Source organism: Bos javanicus, chromosome 2 (genome assembly GCF_032452875.1).
Source record: "Bos javanicus breed banteng chromosome 2, ARS-OSU_banteng_1.0, whole genome shotgun sequence".
In the NCBI taxonomy this organism is placed as follows: Eukaryota; Metazoa; Chordata; class Mammalia; order Artiodactyla; family Bovidae; genus Bos; species Bos javanicus.
In genome coordinates, this window is record NC_083869.1 from 121,963,039 (window position 1) to 121,980,782 (window position 17,744).

The 17,744-nt window shown below is 59.0% G+C and overlaps 1 protein-coding gene across 9 annotated transcripts in view; it reads left to right on the top strand.

Annotated features, from left to right (window-relative positions):
• COL16A1 (collagen type XVI alpha 1 chain) overlaps positions 1-17,744 on the top strand; it is a 56,145-nt gene that overhangs the window by 29,906 nt on the left and 8,495 nt on the right. For 4 of the 9 annotated variants that reach the window (XM_061389543.1, XM_061389529.1, XM_061389562.1 and 1 more), the window contains 19 exons: positions 2,328-2,381; positions 2,594-2,626; positions 4,775-4,891; positions 4,999-5,040; positions 5,122-5,208; positions 6,096-6,140; positions 7,014-7,058; positions 8,767-8,820; positions 9,373-9,426; positions 10,038-10,091; positions 11,588-11,632; positions 11,764-11,817; positions 12,130-12,165; positions 12,475-12,537; positions 15,946-16,017; positions 16,201-16,254; positions 16,859-16,903; positions 17,112-17,156; positions 17,463-17,516. In XM_061389543.1, the coding sequence (XP_061245527.1) occupies positions 2,328-2,381; positions 2,594-2,626; positions 4,775-4,891; positions 4,999-5,040; positions 5,122-5,208; positions 6,096-6,140; positions 7,014-7,058; positions 8,767-8,820; positions 9,373-9,426; positions 10,038-10,091; positions 11,588-11,632; positions 11,764-11,817; positions 12,130-12,165; positions 12,475-12,537; positions 15,946-16,017; positions 16,201-16,254; positions 16,859-16,903; positions 17,112-17,156; positions 17,463-17,516 (1,053 nt within the window). The remainder of the gene's footprint in view (positions 1-2,327; positions 2,382-2,593; positions 2,627-4,774; positions 4,892-4,998; positions 5,041-5,121; positions 5,209-6,095; positions 6,141-7,013; positions 7,059-8,766; positions 8,821-9,372; positions 9,427-10,037; positions 10,092-11,587; positions 11,633-11,763; positions 11,818-12,129; positions 12,166-12,474; positions 12,538-15,945; positions 16,018-16,200; positions 16,255-16,858; positions 16,904-17,111; positions 17,157-17,462; positions 17,517-17,744) is intronic. The other 5 variants (XM_061389590.1, XM_061389600.1, XM_061389554.1 and 2 more) reach the window with 2 other exon arrangements.

Below are 17,744 nucleotides of genomic sequence, written 5' to 3' on the forward strand. Positions count from 1 at the left end.
ATTAGCCATCATTATGTCAACTACTGTTACGATTTTACATCCATTCTCTCGCATTCATCTGGGCCTACATCAACCCCAATAGGAGGGCAGTGTTATCCCCAAGTCACAGCTGAACACACTGAGGCTCTGGAAGGTGAAATATCTTGTCTGAAGTCATCGGCTAGGAATTAGCAGGGCTGGACTGGGGCTTTCCCAAGCAGGGCACTTTCGACTGACCTCCACTGCCCTGCACGGCGGCTCCCCCAGGCTTGCATGCCAGGCCACACATCCCAGAGATCCTAGGAGGCACAGACAGTGGCTTCTGTATGTCTGGCTCCCAGCTCTTGAAAAAGTGAGTCTCACCTGAAAAAGCAAAGGAGAATCGCATGGAAGATTTTTACAAACTATTCCCTCTGCCCTGATGATTTATTATACACCGGCCTCCACCCTGGCCTGAGAATTGGCTCTGGGGACCCCCTTTGCTGATGGGTGCCTCTGTCAAGATTCCAGTTCTCTGTCTCTTTGAAAGCGCAGAATCAGAGCCAACTTTGGGTCCCCCACAGGCCAGCCTCACCTTTACCAAGTGTCCAGGCTTCCTGCCGCATGGCCAGGAAACAGGAATCAGTCTGCAGGGGGCTTGCGGTTTGCCAGGAGAAGCATGAGAGTCATTTCAAAGTGACCCATTAACAAGCACACGCTGATGTCATGTGAACCTGGCCAAGACACGCTGGGGGAACGAGGCAGAAAGAATGACTGCCACCAAGTCTGGGCCCAGGCACCAGAGTCCCTGTCTGGCACCAGTGCTGGAGACCAAGCCGAGGCTGCTGCCAGCGGGCACCTGCCCCATGCTAGGCCGGGGCAGGTCCCCGTGCCTGTGGTCTCCTGCAGTCCTTCTAAGGAAGAGAGAACCCAGCAGTAACTCTCTTCAGGCACAGGAACAGACTCAGAGATACACAGCATCCGGACTCCAGTAATGACATCCATTCCTACAGACATTAAGAAATGTGCGGTTCTATAGCTAGTGAACGGTGTGTAGGTAGCTCTTCAGTCTACAGTAGAGCCAAGTGGGAGGTGTGGTGCTGGGAAGGCAGGGCAAGAAACTCACAGCCTCGGGTGTGAACGAACACATGGGCAACGAAGAAGGGAGCAGGGGTGAATGATACTTTAGGGGCATGATTAGAATGAACATGGTCAAGGTGTGTTCCCCACGTCAGATACTATTCTAAACACTTTACCTTCTTAACTCACTGAAGGCTTGGAATGAGCAGGGCTGGGTGACGGCACGTGGGGTGCAGGAGGGGCCGGGGGAGACTGACTCTAAGTCCGTCTCAGACCTGGTAGAGCCTGGCCTGAAATCAGGTGGGCTGCCAGGGAGGGTGCCAGCTTCTATTGCTGGGCGCTGCGCCTTGAAGGGAGGCCGGCTGTCAGAGTAGACCAAGAAAACCCCGTGGTGGGGAGCAGCGGTGCATTCATGCAGCACATAGTTGACGCATGCCTCCTCCAGGGCACTGGGGATTTAAAACCGAACACACGCCCAGCTTCCGTGGAGTATTTAACATGCAAATGTGCATCGTGTGTCTGTAAGGGGAACAGAGTCTGGGTGGCAAACACTGAACGTGAGCATTGCAGGTGCCAGGCTCTGCCTTGATCTCCTTTACGCCTCCCTGTAAACTATCCCTGTTTTACAGAAAAGGAAACGGAGGCAGAGATTTTTTTCCCCTCCCAAGCAACCTGCCAAAAGTTGGGCAGGTGGTCAGTTAGGACCTGCACCTGGATGGGCCTGACTCCCGGCCTCCCCCCTGTGTGCGCATGAGCGTTCTGGGAGATGCTTTTTGAGGAATGATGCTGAAATAGTCGTTAAGAGGGCGGTTGAAGTCAATGGTCCTCAGTCTGCATCTCGCCTCTGTGCCTTGCTCGTCCTGTGACCTTTAGCAAGTTACTTGCCTCTCCGAGTTCTTCGTCTTGTTTTTAAGCTGGAGATAACACCCAACACACTGAAACAATTCTCGTGACTAAATGAGAAAATACAGTGAGAAAATATAGGAAAAGTACTTAGCACAGAAAGGAACCATAGTTATTTACTACACAGAAGACCCTCTGCCCCTAACGTGTAGGGGAAGAACTCTTTTGGACTGTCTTAGTGGGAGGGTCCCCCCTCTGGGCCTACCTCAGCTACCCCTACAAACCATCTGGAGACTTTCGAGCTGAGAAGAGACATCAGCTTTGTGCCAGCCCAGGCTCTCAGCTCTGCAGGATGAAGGGAAGGGGCAGTGATGGTGAGAATGAATCAGAGGGACCTGCAGGCTAGAGAGAGGTGTCCACTCACCTGTGTCTCTTCTTGGCTGCAGGGGGTGCCCGGGCACAACGGTTTGCCAGGACAGCCCGGGCTAACTGCAGAACTGGTAGGTACTGGCCAGATCTCATTGCCCGCCGCCTCCCCTACTCTTCTCGGGGCTGAGTTTGCCACGCCAGCACCCTTAGCCTCAGTGGGGGTCCCTCTTCCCTCCCTCTTCCCAGGCTGGGAGAAGCCTGGATGCCATGTGGCTTCCCAAGGCTTCACCTGGTGCCCTAAGTCCCCATACCCCTTCTGAGCCCTCGTGTCTGTCTCTTTCAGGGATCCTTGCCCATTGAACAGCACCTCCTGAAGGTAAGAGTGTCAGAGGAAGGGCACGGGAACTGGCAGGGCTTCCCCTAAGGGGATCGTCATAGTCAGCGCTCAGCTGCATGGCGCCGCTCACAGAGAGCTGGAGATGGAGCTGTTTGTGGGGACCAGGCATGCCACACATCTGTATAAGGGGGCCTAACATAGTGCTGGCTCAGAACAGACCCCCAAGTCAGTGTTTGCTGAACGAGCGTTTGAAGGAATCCTGCAAAGGCACCCATGTGGCCATGGGTGCTCTTGCCAACTGCACCTGTGAGACCTGCCCACAGCTGCCGCTGGTGAGGTCACACAGGTGGAGCGGGCAGGGGGAAGGTGCACTCTTCCGGCTGCCAGGCAGGGAGGGGCCTGTGAGGGTTATGCGCTATGGTTGACTGAGTGAGGGCCTGGAAGAAGCATCCGCTGTCCCCTGGTCAATTCAGAAAGAATCCAGGAAGGAGCGGGGTTTGAGAGGCAATTCTAGTGGTGCAAGAACCAGGAGCTGGGGCCTGGTGGGAGAGCTGGCCTGGGCCAGGGCTGTCAGCAGCATTAAGTCCACACCCCAGGGCCATGGTCTGGTCTGACCTCCCACGCTGGGCACCACGGGTGACACAGCCTTTCATTGCTCAATCACCTCTAAAGACCAGATCAGGACTCTTCCTCCTCCAGCTCAGCATCCCTAGGGGTCCCTCCCAGGCCCTGGCCTCCAGAGCCCAGCCCCGTCCTGGTCACCCCCTTCTAGCACTGGCTGGTAAGTGCTCTGGACCTCCCATGAGTCCAGCGGTTCTGCTCAGAACACAGCATGGGGTGCCCCACCCTGCTGTGGACAGCAGTCGTTGTCAGAAGTAGCTTGAGGTTGGGTTAACCTCCTGGCGACAGTTACAGGTTGGATCATGGTGAGGCTGTGGCATTGAACCCCAGCTCTTCCGCCCTAGGCCTCTGGCAAGCCGAGGTTCCCCAAGGTCTACCCCTGGGCAAGTGATGGTATGACTCCACAGGTAGCATTCAACAGTCTCTGTGTAACATGTCATCTGACAGCTTCGAGATCAAGTGCTCAATGGAGGGCCCCCGACAGGAACTGAGTGTGGTCTGGAGAAGGGGTCCGATGGCGCCCCAGGGGGTGCTGACTCCCACAGGCTCCCACAGCCCAGGGGAAGCCTGAGTCTGTGGACAGAGCGCTCGTTACACCCTCAGATCAAACTCCAATCCAGGGTCCCACTTAACTTTAGATAAGTCAGGCTGTCTCTTTCAGCCTTGGCTTTCTCATCTCCAGAGTGCTTGTAAGATGACCCGCCTCATTGCACTGTCTGGGTTGAATGCGATCATGTGCAGAGGCCTGTCACCACGGCTGGTGTCACGAGTGCTGAGTCAATGACAACCATTATCATTGAGCTTCACAGCGAACAGTGGCGATGGAGCGGCAGCTCCTCTAGAGGCCCACGGATGCCTCCCCACCCCACCAGGCTGTGGATAGATGCCCGGCTCCCGAGTCCTCTGAAACTGTAGTCTAGTTTTCACTAGAAGGTTTCATTTTGAAGGGGAGCGAGGACTCATAGCCTCCATCAGACTCTCAGAGAGGTCTGTGACCCCGAGAGGTTAAAGCCTCCAGGAAAGAGGAGGACCTTTCTTGTCACAGGAAGACTTCAGGCCCGCACACTGGGGAGCCCGTGACAGCCGGGACCTGCTGTCCCATCCCCAAGGCTGCGAAGGGCCGGCAGCTGTTTCCTTGGCTCCCATGGGCAGAGGAGCTGCTGTGTGGAGCTGGCCTTTTCAGGCTGAATCCTGGTGGCATGTCCTCACAGTGGGCGCAGGTTGCAAGAACAGCCAGGACAGATGGTCACCCCTCCCCACCAGCAGGCCCCTCCGCCTCCTCCCACACAGCTCTCTGCAAAGTGGCGTTGGCTTGGCCCCACCCGAGCTTCTTCCTGGAGGGAACTCAAAGCCAGTGTTGGGACTGGGCCCCCAGAGGAGGCAGCTGAGCGGCTGCAGGGATGTGGCTGGGGAGGAAGAGAACGGTGGCTGGGGAGGTCCTAAGAGTGTGGGTGGGGGTCCAGTCTGCAGGGCACCCCGGACTGGGTTCGGAGCAGGCATGCCCCCCATCCAGCCCATCCTGGCCCTTCTCTGGCCCTGGCCCCACCACCCTCCCCTTCTCATCAGAGCATCTGCGGGGACTGTATCCAGGGCAAGATGGCTCACGAGGTGGCCCTCATGGAAAGCGGAGAGAAGGGAGACCAGGGCATCCCCGGCGTGCCAGGCCTCGACAGTTGCACCCAGGTAGGAGGCGGGGGCGGGGGGTGGGGGGCTCGGGGTGGCCCTGGTTGGGGGGCGAGCTCCCTGGCTGACCCCCTGATGCTGACCGGGCCTCTGGCTGTCATCCGCAGTGCTTCATGGAGCGGGAGCGCCCGAGAGCCGAGGAGGCCCGGGTGAGTGGGCCTCCATCTTCTCCTCGCCTCCTGCCCCGTGTCCCACGGGGCTGCTCACACTCGCCGTCCATCCCGCTCCAGGGGGACAACCACGAGGGAGACCCGGGCTGTGCAGGGAGCCCCGGGCTGCCGGGACCTCCGGGACTGCCTGGCCAGAGAGGAGAAGAGGTAAGAGCCTGGGCTGGGCCCCAAGGTGGCTGGAGTCTGCACCTCAATGACCCTCGGTTCCTGAGGGCAGTCTCATTCCTGCCAGCAGTCTCCTTGGACCTTCTGGTGGCTCCTCGTCTCCCCCTGGGAGTCCTTCAGGGGCCGTAAGGCGTCAGGCCACCCCGCACCCCTCACTGCGCTGGCTTCATCTGCCTTCCTGGCGCCCGGGGCCTCCTCGCAGTGCTGGGCCCTCGGCCACTCTTCCTCCCTCGGCCTGCAGCTCTTTCTTCTCCAGGGCCCACTCCCTCACCCCTTCAGCTCCACCCCCCCCTTTTTTTTTCCCAAAGATCACCTTCTCAGTGAGATATTCCCTGTTGTTCAGTCACTAAGTCACGTCCGACTCTTTGCTGGACCACGGCACGCCAGGCTTCCCTGTCCCTCCCCATCTCCCAGAGACCTTCCTTGACCATCTTCTAGAAGGGAGCCCCCCACACACCCCGCATCCCTCGAGCCCCAGGCCCGCTCCCTGCCCTGCGCGCCTCGCCCTCTGGCGTCCTGTGTTCCCTTCCCTCGGGAACACACTGCAGGCATCGGCTGAGCACTCAGCAGCCCCTGTTCGATTCTTTCCTGTCCACCTCTTCCCAGAACGTAAGGGCCACAACGCAGGGATTTTAACGTCCCAATTACTGTTGTGTCTTCAGCACCTGGGTTGGTGCTCAGTACGTAACAGTTGCTCGATAAATGTTTGCTGGATGATTGAACGGACCGAATGAAAGCTTTACCAACCAGCGCTGACAGCAGCTGCCTCTTGACTCTGTGGCAGGCTGGCGGGGAGGGCTGTGGAGACCCGCCCTGGGGCGCTGCGAGCTCTGAGCCTGTTCATTTATTTCCCGTGGCTTCCTTCGCAGGGTCCACCTGGTATGAGGGGCTCCCCGGGTCCTCCAGGCCCTATTGTGAGTATCCGTGGTCTTCTGGGCTGCTTGAGAGGCTCTCAAAGGAGACGTAAAACCCAGACACCATTCTGCTGCCTTGTCCCAGGAAGCTGGGCAGGACAGAAAGGGGAACGTCTTCTGCCTTTCCCTCGTCACAGCGTCTGCGGGGACTGTGGTCTCCCACCTCCGAATCCCCCAGAGCTGGCCCGCTCCGCCCCATTGTGCCTGTGGTCCTGCTTAGAGGAGGCCTCGGGGCAAATCCGTGTTTCCCTCTCCGCCCACCCCCCATCCCTGCTGTGTTTTGCACGACGGCTCACGGTCTGGATTGTCAGGAAAGCGTGTGGCAACCTGCAGGCAGGGGCCAGAAGCTAAGATGGAGCCGTCCTCCATGGCTCTGTAGGGCCAGTCTCTAGGACAAGCCTGCAGAGGCCAGCCTAGGAGCATCTCCCCTGGCGTTGACATGGCAGGGTCGTAGAAGTGACTAGGAAAACCTGGAAGAACTGAAAACGCTTCCTTTGGAGGAAAAAAAAAAAAAATTGGCCGGTGGGAGCCATCTTAGAACCAGGGAGTCCCGAGCCGGGGGCCTGTGGAGGTCAGGTAACAGGCACCATGGGCTTCCACTCTGGCACTGGGGTTCACCTGGACGCGGGAAGATGTGGGCCAGCGGTCTAACTGCGGGGGCTGTTGCGCGTCTCCACCATCAGCAGAGCCATTCATTCTTCCTGGAGCCGAGGCGAGGAGCAGGTGGCTTCTGGGCCAAGACCTGGGACGAGTCTCTTTTCTAGCTGCCTTGATAAGACCCCATGACTTCCTTTCCCCGTGAGCCCTCAGCCCCAGACCGTGACCCAGGGTTACTGTGCTTGTGAGATGTGACCTGCCTGTTTCTCCCACCAGGGCCCCCCAGGTTTTCCTGGTGCTGTTGGCTCCCCCGGATTGCCTGTAAGAACCTAGCGCTGCTCGACCTCCCCTCCCCTGCCAGCCAGGTCTCTGTGGCTCTTGCTCGTCTCCCTTCCTGCCATGCCCTGGCCTCCCTCCTCCGTGTGTGTGCGTGCGTGTGTCATCGTCGTCATACCCCCGCAGGCTCGGTAGCTAACGACACAGGTTCCCTGAGGTCCCAGCAGCTTGGACAGCCTCCCAGTCTCTGACTCTCTTTCCATTTTTCCCTTCTCCCTCTTCTCCTGCTCTCTCTCTCTTTCTCTCATCGTCTGTCTTCTCCCCCCCTTCCGTTTCCCTTTTTTCTCTCCCACAATCACACATCACTCCCCCCTAAATCCTCCGGAGCTATTTTACCTTCTTATTTTAAGCTGTTGCCTCTAGGGGCCTCTTTATTCCCTCCCTTCTTACTCTGCCTCCTGCTTCTCCCACCTTTGGTGTTGACTGAAGATTTGCTGAAAGTAGTTCTTGGGGCCCTGCCAGGCGCCTGGCACAGAGCCCGGCAGAGATGCCAAAGCTTTAGGGCTTCACACTGCAGGCTGGCACGGGTTCACTGCCCTGCTGCTTGGCGGGGCTGGTCCAGAGGCGCCCCAGGGATTTCAAGGCGGCCACGCTTGCAACCTTTCCCATCATCCTAGGGGAAGCTTCCTCCTCTTCCCTTCTTCTTCTTTGGCTCCGGGCCAAGTCTGCTCTGAGGCTGGGCATGTGGTGCCAGCAGTAGGGTTTCCGGGGGTCACAGGGCCCTGCCCCTCCTGCCCAATGTCTTGGCCACCTCCTTCTGCCTGGTGTCGTTAATTGTTCTGCCTTCGTCATCATCACAAGTACGTTTAAGTCCTTCTCATCCTCACTGTTGCTCCCTTCTGGGTCATGGAAACTAACCTCCTGTTTTGTCGGACTTCATGTTCCCGGGGTCGGCTCCTCTCCTCCCAGGGCTGGTGATGGCAGCTCAGGGAGCAGGGCCCCTCCTTGTCACAGCTCCATCTGTCCCCACGTCCTCATCCTGGCCGGACCTTGTCTGTTTCTGCTTGCTTGGGTGGAGGGGCCATCTGTCCGTCTAGCCATCTGTCTTGTGTCGTGGAAAGGTTTGGGCACCGCGTCTCTGGAAGGCATGAGGGAGAAGGGGCAGACACAGCCCCTTAACGGTGTGTGTTGCATCTATGAAGTCCAGGTTGAGGATGAGGGATGGGGACTCTACTTTGCAACAGATATCCCCAAAGAGACAGGGACTGCTCTGGAGGGAGCCTTCCTGAGTCCTTCCCCAGCATCCCTAAAGGAAGTTGATTTTTGCCTGGGGTTGGGAGCGGGGGGCTTGGACAGGTAAGTGTCGGGCATCGGGTAATACATCTTGGTGGGGAGCACTCTAGGGACACCTCTGCTGACAGTTGCCCCTCGGAGGGAGCACATGTGTCACTCTCCTGAAGGTGCGCCCCAGACAGTGGTCACAGTAGGACCCACCAGTGACAGTCACCCGCCTGGGCGGTATCTCTCTCTGGTGGCCCATCGTGGGGGCCCTCGATGTGCCTCTGACGGTGCTGCCCTTCTGGGTCCACCCCCTCTGGTCACTTTGCTGGGGACACTCTGGGGGCCACCAGCAGCCACCACCCCTCCACCTTTGCCTAGAATGGGAACACAGGGCTGCGGGGCTGTGGGGAGGAGGCAGGGGCTGGGTGGGGACTGCCCTCCCCTGCAGTTTCTCATGATTTTTCTCTCCAAGGGTCTTCAAGGAGAGCGAGGCCTCAGGGGCCTGACGGGAGAGAAGGGGGAGCCGGTAAGAGAGGGTGGCAGGGGGTGGTGATACATGAAGAGCCCTGGGGAGACGGGTTGGGCCCCCTGGGGCAGTTGTCAAGTGGAAGACGGGGAGGTGAAACTCTTTGCCCCTCAGCCCTGATTCCCTCAGCACTGGGATCTTCACAAGCCCTCAGGATCCAAGGAAGCCGATCTCCAGGTGCCCTCACTCCTGTTAGGGGCAGACACCCCCATCCCCGGGGGCTTCCTCGCTCCCTCTTCCTGCAGCGTTTGGCCTGCTCCTTTCACTCCCCAACCCCGGTCCTCATCAACCCCCGCCTGGGGGGGTCTCCTCCTTTGGCTCGGCCCCCCAGGGTCCAGGCCTCTGGTGGTGGTCTCCACTGAGGGAAGCTGGCCTAGGGGACACGGCCTGAGGTGGTGGCTGTCCTGGGGGGCGGACTGGTGGCTGTCCCCGGGGTGGACTGGCACCTGCTGAGGGGCAGCTGCAGGCCAGCTGGCCTTGGCCACCCTCTTACCCAGGGAGGGTGACAGAAACGTTGAAGGGCTGGCCCATCACGTCTCCCTTTCTTTGCAGGGTCCTCCAGGGCAACCTGGTTACCCAGGCGCCATGGGCCCCCCAGGACTGCCTGTGAGTAAGCAGGCCCAGGTCGGGGACAGGGTGGGGGGGGCCGGGGAGGCGGGGTGGGGGTGGGGGGTCCCGGTGCCCAGGGGTGGTGGTCAGAACAGGACCAGGCTTGAGCAGCCTCAGTGTGCTTCCTCCTTTATAAGCATTTCAGCGGGTGTTTTCTGCCAGGCTGTCCATTCAGAGACCAACCTCCCCTCCCCTCCCCTGGCCATATAAGCCCCCTTGGGAGTGGGAGTTGGCCCACCTCTCTGCTTTGGGGGGAGCCCACAGCAGTCGCTACACATCAGGGGCCAGAGGCTCAGAGCAGCCGGAGCCTCCCAGGGAGAGGACTGAAGGTTGTCTGGTGGGGAGGGGGAGGGAAAGTTGGGGAGACCCCGCGGAGGCCCGAGTTCGGTAGACATGACTACCCTCCTCCTTTCCACGGAATGGTGGTGGGAAACCCGGAGCCGCGCTCCCGCTCAGAGAGCACCCCACCCCACTGGTTCCCAGCCTCTTCCTGGGCGCCATCTGCGCCCAAGTGCCAGTCTGGGTGCCAGCTGCAGTCTCCACCCCTCTCATCGCGCCGTGCCAGGCAGGCCGTGGGGCTAATTCCCTCTCTCTTTGCTGCCTGTCAGGGCATCAAGGGGGAGCGAGGCTACGCGGGTTCCCCGGGAGAGAAGGGAGAATCGGTGAGTGCCTGAGTGCTGCTCCCGCGCGGGGGTGGGAGGAAGGGCTTCAGATGGCTGGTCCCTGCCCGCCCACCTCCTCCTCCACTGCCGCTGCCTGGAGAGCTTCCCAGTTGCCCCGTGAACGCGAGACGTGACCCCAGCTTCCCAACCCCCTGAATCCTCCAGCTGCGTCTCAAGCAGTCGGTGCTGCCGGCTGGTTGCTGCGGGGGCGGCAGCTGTGAGGAGGATCCGCCGGGTTTAGTGGAGATGGCTTGGAGGGGCTGCCTGGAAGAGGGGACCTCCTCCCACCCCACGCCCACAGGCTGGAGAGCCAGCCCAACACTCTGGACCCCTAGCCTCTGCCTCCAAGCCTGTCTCAGGCCACCCAGACCCAATGGTGGCTCAGCCAGTGTGCCAGACCCACCCTGAGCTCAGGTCATCAGTGGGAGCCTCCCATGACTGGGCTCACGCCGGGTCCTGCAGCTAGTTAGTGAATTAGGGTGGACGCTGGACTTGAACCCATCCCTGTTTGTTTCTAGCCTCCCCAAACCTTTGTCTTCCCTTCCCCATCACTCATGCCGCCCACCCACAGCCGCTGGTGAGGCCAGATAGGATGCTGTAAACCCCGGTTGTGCCTTTATTCAATAGCACAACTTTCTCCAGGGGCCTTCTAGGTGCCAGGCTCTGTTCTGAAGATTCCTTGACAGATAAAACAGGCAGTTGGGCCCCTGGCCCTCAGGGAGCTAAGTTCCAGTGGGACAAGCAGATAACAGATGAATAAACAGATACACATAAATTAGGAGAGATGGGACTGGTGGAAAAAATCAAGCTGGAGCCATGAACAGGATGCTGTAGACAGAGGGTTAGGGAGGCCTCTCTAAGGGGGTGGCATTGGAGCTGAGCCTTGAATGGAGCTTCAGGGTCAAGGGTGGGGAAGGACATTTGGTTGTCCATGCTGGGGAATCCCAGAGGGAGAGGCCACGGGTGGGGGCACCCCTGGAACAGATTGGTGCCATGGATGGTTTGATAAGGTTTCAAGAGACCTGGAAAGGATAAGGGATGGCAGACATTCTAGGTAGAGGGGACAGTCAGTGGTGTGAATGTATGGTATTCAGGGAACAGCAGTCGGACCAAACCAGGCAGAAGATAAGAAAAGGAGAGGGAAGTGAAGCAGGAATGGGTGGTTGGTATCAGATCACAGGATGCCTTGAAACTCAGCGTTCGGTTGGCGGAGGGGAGCCATGGAGGGTGTTGGAGCAAGAGGGTGTTATAATCAGAGCTGTGTTGAAGAAGAGGAGCTGGCACTTAGAGTGAACTCAGAAGTGGCAGAACTAGTTAAGAGGCTGGTTCGGTAGCTCAGGCAAGGGAAAGGGCGGCCAAACACCAGGGAGAGGAGTCCTGCAGCCTGGAAGTGCCTCCGCCACATCCCTGCCTCTGCTCTGCGCCCAGCCCCTGCCCTAAGCCCTGATCCCCCTCCCCCAGCCAGAGGGACTGATTCTGCTCCTTTGTGCCACCAGGGCCCACCAGGATCTGAAGGCCTCCCAGGGCCCCCAGGCCCAGCGGTGAGTGAGGAAGGGGACAGGGAGATATGGACATGAGAATCCCTGATCCTGCCTTGGAGTCTGGGGGACAGGACAGTTGCATGGGGGGTTGCATCTGGGGGTTCCAGATGCATTGTTCTCTGTGGTGACAGGGTCCCCGAGGAGAGCGAGGGCCCCAAGGAAGCTCGGGTGAGAAAGGAGACCAGGTGAGTGGTGACAGGGACCTAGCTGGTTGTTCTGACCACTGTGAAGGGCTGGGGGGAGGCAGGGAAGGGGGCCTCTCCCCGGTGGTCACTCTTATGTATGGGAGTGGGGACCAGCTGTAGCCTCCCAGCCTCCACCATCCTTGAGCTGTAACCTCACCTCCTGCCCAGAGCCTCACCTGCCGGCCTTCGGGGGCAGAGTGGAGGACAAGGCCCCACGACTCGAAGCAGCCTCACTGTGTCACTCTTTCCACCTGGGCAGCCAGGCTGGAGAGAGGGTGGCACAGCACACTGCCCCTTGCTTTCTTCCCCTAGGGATTCCAAGGGCAACCCGGCTTTCCAGGCCCCCCGGTGAGTGCAGACACAAAGCCAGCTCTGTCGGGATGCTCCCAGTCTGTCAGGGGCAGGCCTGCTGAGAGTGGGCCTAGGGAGGGGAGGGAGGAAGGCCCGGGAGGAGGAACGGCCTGGGTGGTCAGGCCTGATTCCAGGAACAGAGACCCGGAGAGCAAGGCCTCCTGGGTGGGCCCCAGCAGCCCAGCAGCCCGGAAGTCAAAAAAACGCATCATGTTAACACAACGCGAAGGACACCCAAGAGGAAGAAGGAAGTGGAGCTCTTTTCCAGCCCCACGTTCATCCTTGCCTGCTCCTTTGTTGGTTTAGGGTCCCCCTGGATTCCCAGGCAAAGCTGGAGCACCTGGCCCACCCGGCCCCCAAGCGGAGAAGGTGAGCAGGACCCCCATGTTGGCCACACTCACAGATCTGAGCCACGCAGCTCCTAGCCCCTGTCTGCCCCCTCCCACCCCCACTGCCCCACCCCCCCACACACACACCTAGTATCAGGCCTTCAGAAATTCAAGGACTGACTCAGTTATAGCAAGGATGGGCAAAGAGACTCGAGAATGGGCCCAGCAATTTCTGTAGGGCAACAGGGCCGGGGCAGACCAGTGGGCCACCAGGGCTGGGTCCAGGATGCCTCCTGGCCTCTGTGCCACCAAGCTCTGCACCTCCCCTAGTAGGAGAGGAGGCTGGCTGGGGAAAAGGCAGAGGGGTGTGGTGAGAGGTGGCCCACTAGAATGTGACAAGGTGGCCTGGGCCAGCTTGCAGCTCCTCTAGGGCCGGGCAAGGAGTTGAGAGAAGCACATCCAAGACTGGAAACCCCCTGTTTAGCAGCGAGACGAGCTCTGGGCGTTTGCCTTCTGGGTCTGACAACAGCAGGAAAGGGGAATGGGCCTCCTGGGGAGCCAGGCTCAGAGTGTCCCCAAGGGCCAAAGAGGGTAGGCATGGCCTGTGACCTGGTGACAAGGGCGGGAAGGAGCAGCAGTCGGGGAGCGCCCACACTGGCCATCCCTGGGTTTGGCTTTGGGACTAGCTCTGCTTTTGGTTTTGGTCTTTAGGGCTTCGCTTGTAGCTAAGCGGGTAAAGAACCTGCCTGCAATGCAGGAGACCCGGGTTCGATCCCTGGGTTGGGAAGATCCTCTGGCGAAGGAAATGGCAACCCACTCCAGTATTCTTGCCATGGAGAATCCCATGGACAGAGGAGCCTGGCAGGCTGCAGTCCATGGGGCTGCAAGAATCGGACACAACTTAGCCTCTAAACCACCGCTGCTTTGGTCTGGAGGCTGACGTCCCTGACTCAGCCCGCCCTCTGGGCTTCTCCAGATGCGACAGGCGGGCAGTGTCAGGAGGTGTCAGGAGGCCCGTAGTCTGACCTGTGAGCTTGGAGTGGGAGGATCACGGCCCAGAGGGAGGGGCAGGAGGTCTGTAGCCTCATGGGGAGCCTCTTTCCTCTGAAAGCGGGAAAGGACTCCTAGAAGGGGCCACCTTGGTCTAGGTTCAGGTGAAGAAATGAGGCCCAGAGAATGCTGGAAGGCCCTGGAATGGTGGTGGCATTCCAGGGCACAGCAAGATAGCAAAAGAGCTAAGATTTGTCCCCCCCATCCCCAACCCCACTCAGGAGAACCCCCACACCCTTGCTGCCTCCCCGATCAGCCATGATTGAGGCAGTGGCGGGTGCCATCTCCCTTTACCTGGGTGGCGGCCCCCGCCAGAGTCTTCCGTGCTGGCTCTGTATCCAGGGCTGCCTGCTCTCCTTAGGCCAGTCATTGCCTACTCCCAAACCTCTGGGCAGCGGTTCTCCAGCTTGACTCCCTGCGGGGCCGCCATTTCCTGGGGTTGTGCTGACCCCTCCTGGTAGCTGGTGGCATTGCAGTACCACCCGAAGCTCTCTCCCCCTGACCCCTCCCATGGGGTCTCTGTCTGGAGCCCTTCCCCTTGGCGAGCCCCACAGCCACTGACTGCTCCAGGGAAGCCAGCCTCTTGCCCCTGGGGAAATGCTGCCACCTGCCCTACTAAGCTGCCTGCCTCGCCCTCCCTTCTCTGATAAACATTCTAATTCACACATTCTCTCCCACCTTTTCCCCTGCTCTGAACTGTCAGTGGCGGCCCAGTGCCTGTAGCGGTGTTTTTTGGGCTTTATTTTGTAGTTCCCAAGGCTTTTCCCTCATAGCTCAGTTGATAAAGAATCTGCCTTCAATGCAGGAGGCCCGCATTCAATTCCTGGGTGGGAAAGATCCCCCGGAGAAGGAAACGGCAGCCTTCTCCAGTATTTTTGCCTGGAGAATCTCATGGACAGAGGGGCCTGGCAGGCTACAGTCCATGGGGGTCACAAGAGTTGGACACGACTTAGCGACTAAACCACCATCACAAGGCTTTTACACAGAATCTCATGTGAATGCTCAGTCTATAAAGCAGACTTGCCCGGCAGTCCAATGGTTAAGACTTTGCCTTCTGATGCAAGAGGTGTGGGTTCGATTCCTGGTGGCAGAGCTAAGATCCCACATGCCTTGGGCCCAAAAAAAAACACAAAAAAATAAAGCAGAAGCAATATGGTAACAAATTCAATAAAGACTTTAAAAATGGTCCATATTTTTAAAAATCTTAATAAACAAACAAATATGCAAGTGGAGCTTCTCTGGCTAAGCAAGGGGTAGACCCACCCCTGGGTCTCCACTTTGTGCCCCCAGCCCCTCCAGAGTCTTCCAGGAGCCACCAGGCTCTGAGAAGTAGTTTGAAAGCCACTAGTCCATTTGACGGAGAAGGCAATGGCACCCTACTCCAGTACTCTTGCCTGGCAAATCCCATGGATGGAGGAGCCTGGTAGGCTGCAGACCATGGGGTCGCTAAGAGTCAGACACAACTGAGCGACTTCACTTTCACTTTTCACTGTCATGCATTGGAGAAGGAAATGGCAAGCCACACCAGTGTTCTTGCCTGGGGAATCCCAGGGACGGGGGAGCCTGGTGGGTTGCCATCTATGGGGTCGCACAGAGTCGGACACGACTGAAGTGACTTAGCAGCAGCAGCAGCAGCAGTCCATTTGATAAAGTCTAGTATAGAGTTCAGTGTCCTCCCCCAATCTAACTCTTCCAGCCTCCTCCCCACCCCTGCCATCATACAGGCTAGACCAGGCATGTCACCCCCTCCAAATCTTTATCCTTCTCTGAAGTCCCCAGTGGCACACCCTTTCCCCCTTCTCCAACTGCCCAAATCCCAGCCACCCTTCAGAGCCCAGTGCCTGCGGACTCCTCTGTGACACTTTCCCTGACCGCCGACCACCCACCAACCCTGTCCCTCCCCAGCAGAGTGAGCTGCGCCCTCTTCTGGACACCCAGTTCCCCTCGGAACGCCCAGGGCCCCTGACTCGTAGAGCACAGGGACTGTTGCACTGCCCTTCGTTGTCATGGGTCTGTGATCCTCACTGGACTGTGAGCTCCTCGGGGACAGGAGCCACCCTTGTTCCATCTGGGGGACCAGAGGCCCAGTCTGCATTACCGAGCACCTGGCAGGCCAGTCGGTCAGCCCTGGGGAAGGTGCTGGACTGAGCAGGCTCTGTCCCTTTCTCGTGGAGCAGTGCAGAAAGGGGATGCTCTGTAGATGAAGACAGATCTTCTTGGGCAAGTGATATGTGGGATACAGCCAGTTAGACCAGAACCGAACTGGGATTTGAAGCCAGCTGTCCTGACTTCCAGTAGCCACCAGCCCCTGTGGCCCAGGGTCCCTTCTCCTGCTGGTGTGTCCAGGGGAGGGAGAGGGACAAGGTCCTGCTGACTTTGTTGGGGGGCTCGTTTCCAGGGCAGTGAAGGGATTCGAGGCCCATCAGGTCTGCCTGGTCCCCCTGGACCACCAGGATCTCCCGGGATTCAGGTGAGTGTGTCATAGCCTGATAGATGGGGTGTGGGTGTGTATGTGTGTGTGTGTATGTGTGTGTGTTTAGGGGCGGGAGTGGGATGAGGGGTGGATGGGGTGGAGAGGGTGGCAGGGCTGGTCAGGCTCCCGCCTCCAAGGGCTCCAGCGCAACATGCAGAAGTGCCTTTTCCTCGTTTCCAGGGCCCCGCCGGTCTGGATGGTCTGGATGGGAAGGATGGCAAACCTGGCTTGAGGGTGAGACGTGGGCCCAGGAGGGCACCCCTTTCCTTCTCCTTCCTTCCCCAAGAGCCAAAGCCAAGGGAACCCTGATGAAGGGAGTTGAATCTCATCCCCCACACTGCTTTCAGGAGGTGCCCCCACCTTCCCTCAGTCTGCATCTCACTGCACCCCACTTCTCTGAAGGCCCCAGAGCCCCCTCGTTTCTCCATTCTTCCGGTTGGCCTTAACCAGGTTGGATGTCCTGGCAGGCCGTGAAGGCAGTAAATTTACACCCAGAAGCTCAATCAACTAAGAAACTAGGCTGGGCATCAGAAAGAACAGGCTGCACACACGGAGGGACCAGGGCAGCCCTGGCTCCTTGAGCCTGGTTTTACTGGGGTATCTGAAAAGGAGGGGGCCATGGCGAAGGGCAGAACATCAAGGTCAACTGCCTTCTGTACCCGAAAGAAGGGAAACAGGTTCAGAGAGGGGCCAGGATTCACTCAGGGTGCACAACCAAGTCGGACCCTCCATCCTGGGAGAGCTGGGGGAGGGGCTGAAGAAAGGCGGAGACAGTGGTGATGAGTGGGCACAAGCTGGACAAAGCTCCTGTCTCTGTGCCCCTGGTCTCTTTCCCTAGGGGGACCCCGGTCCTGCTGGCCCTCCCGGACTCATGGGACCCCCGGTAAGCTGAGCTGCGGGGAGGGGCTGGGAACTGAGAGGTTCCAAAGCTGGGTAGGTGCCTTGGTGGGCGGGGCAGCGCGCATCCATGTCCCCTGGGGACTGAGTTAATGACTTCGGGTGGGTTTAACTTGTTTGACCCGGGGAGGGAAGAGTGAGAAGTGGCCTCTGCTTGAGCCGAGGGACGTGGCAGCTCCTGCTTTGTCTTCCAGGGCTTCAAGGGAAAACCCGGCCATCCTGGCCTCCCAGGACAGAAGGTAAGGACCTGGTGACTTCCGCCCATCAGGTTTTCTCGGCTCTTCTCAAGGCTCGACCCCGAGCAGATGGGTCAGCCTAGCTGGAGTGGACAGGCCACCTGACCCTTGACTGAGATGCCATTCCAGCATCCAGGCCTTCTGAGGCCACTGGTGCCTGGCAGACCGGGTCAGGGCTTTGCCATCTGCCAGCCTAAGGGCATCAGGGGGCCACCGGCATGTGGCAGGACCCCTCTGATGTGGGATCAGTTGGGGGTGGCAGAGCCAAGTGGCAAACTGGTGAGCCCCAGATGCCCCTCTCTCCTCCAGGGCGACTGTGGAAAGCCAGGCCCCCAGGGCAGCAGTGGCCGGCCCGGAGCAGAGGTAAGGGCCCATGGTCTACGCATGCTGCCTTTAGACAGCCCTGGGTTCTGCTGAGTCCTGAATGCTGCCCCTTCCTCCCTCCTCCCTGGCAAGGTGGCCGCCTCCTCTGCTTGGCCTTCTGGGGGAGGTTTTCCCCAACTCTGCACATCTTGACCTTCCCCTCTTAAGGCTTATAACTGGCTCCTGCCCCTATGGGCTGCTAACCTACAAAGGCCTGGTCTCTGCTTC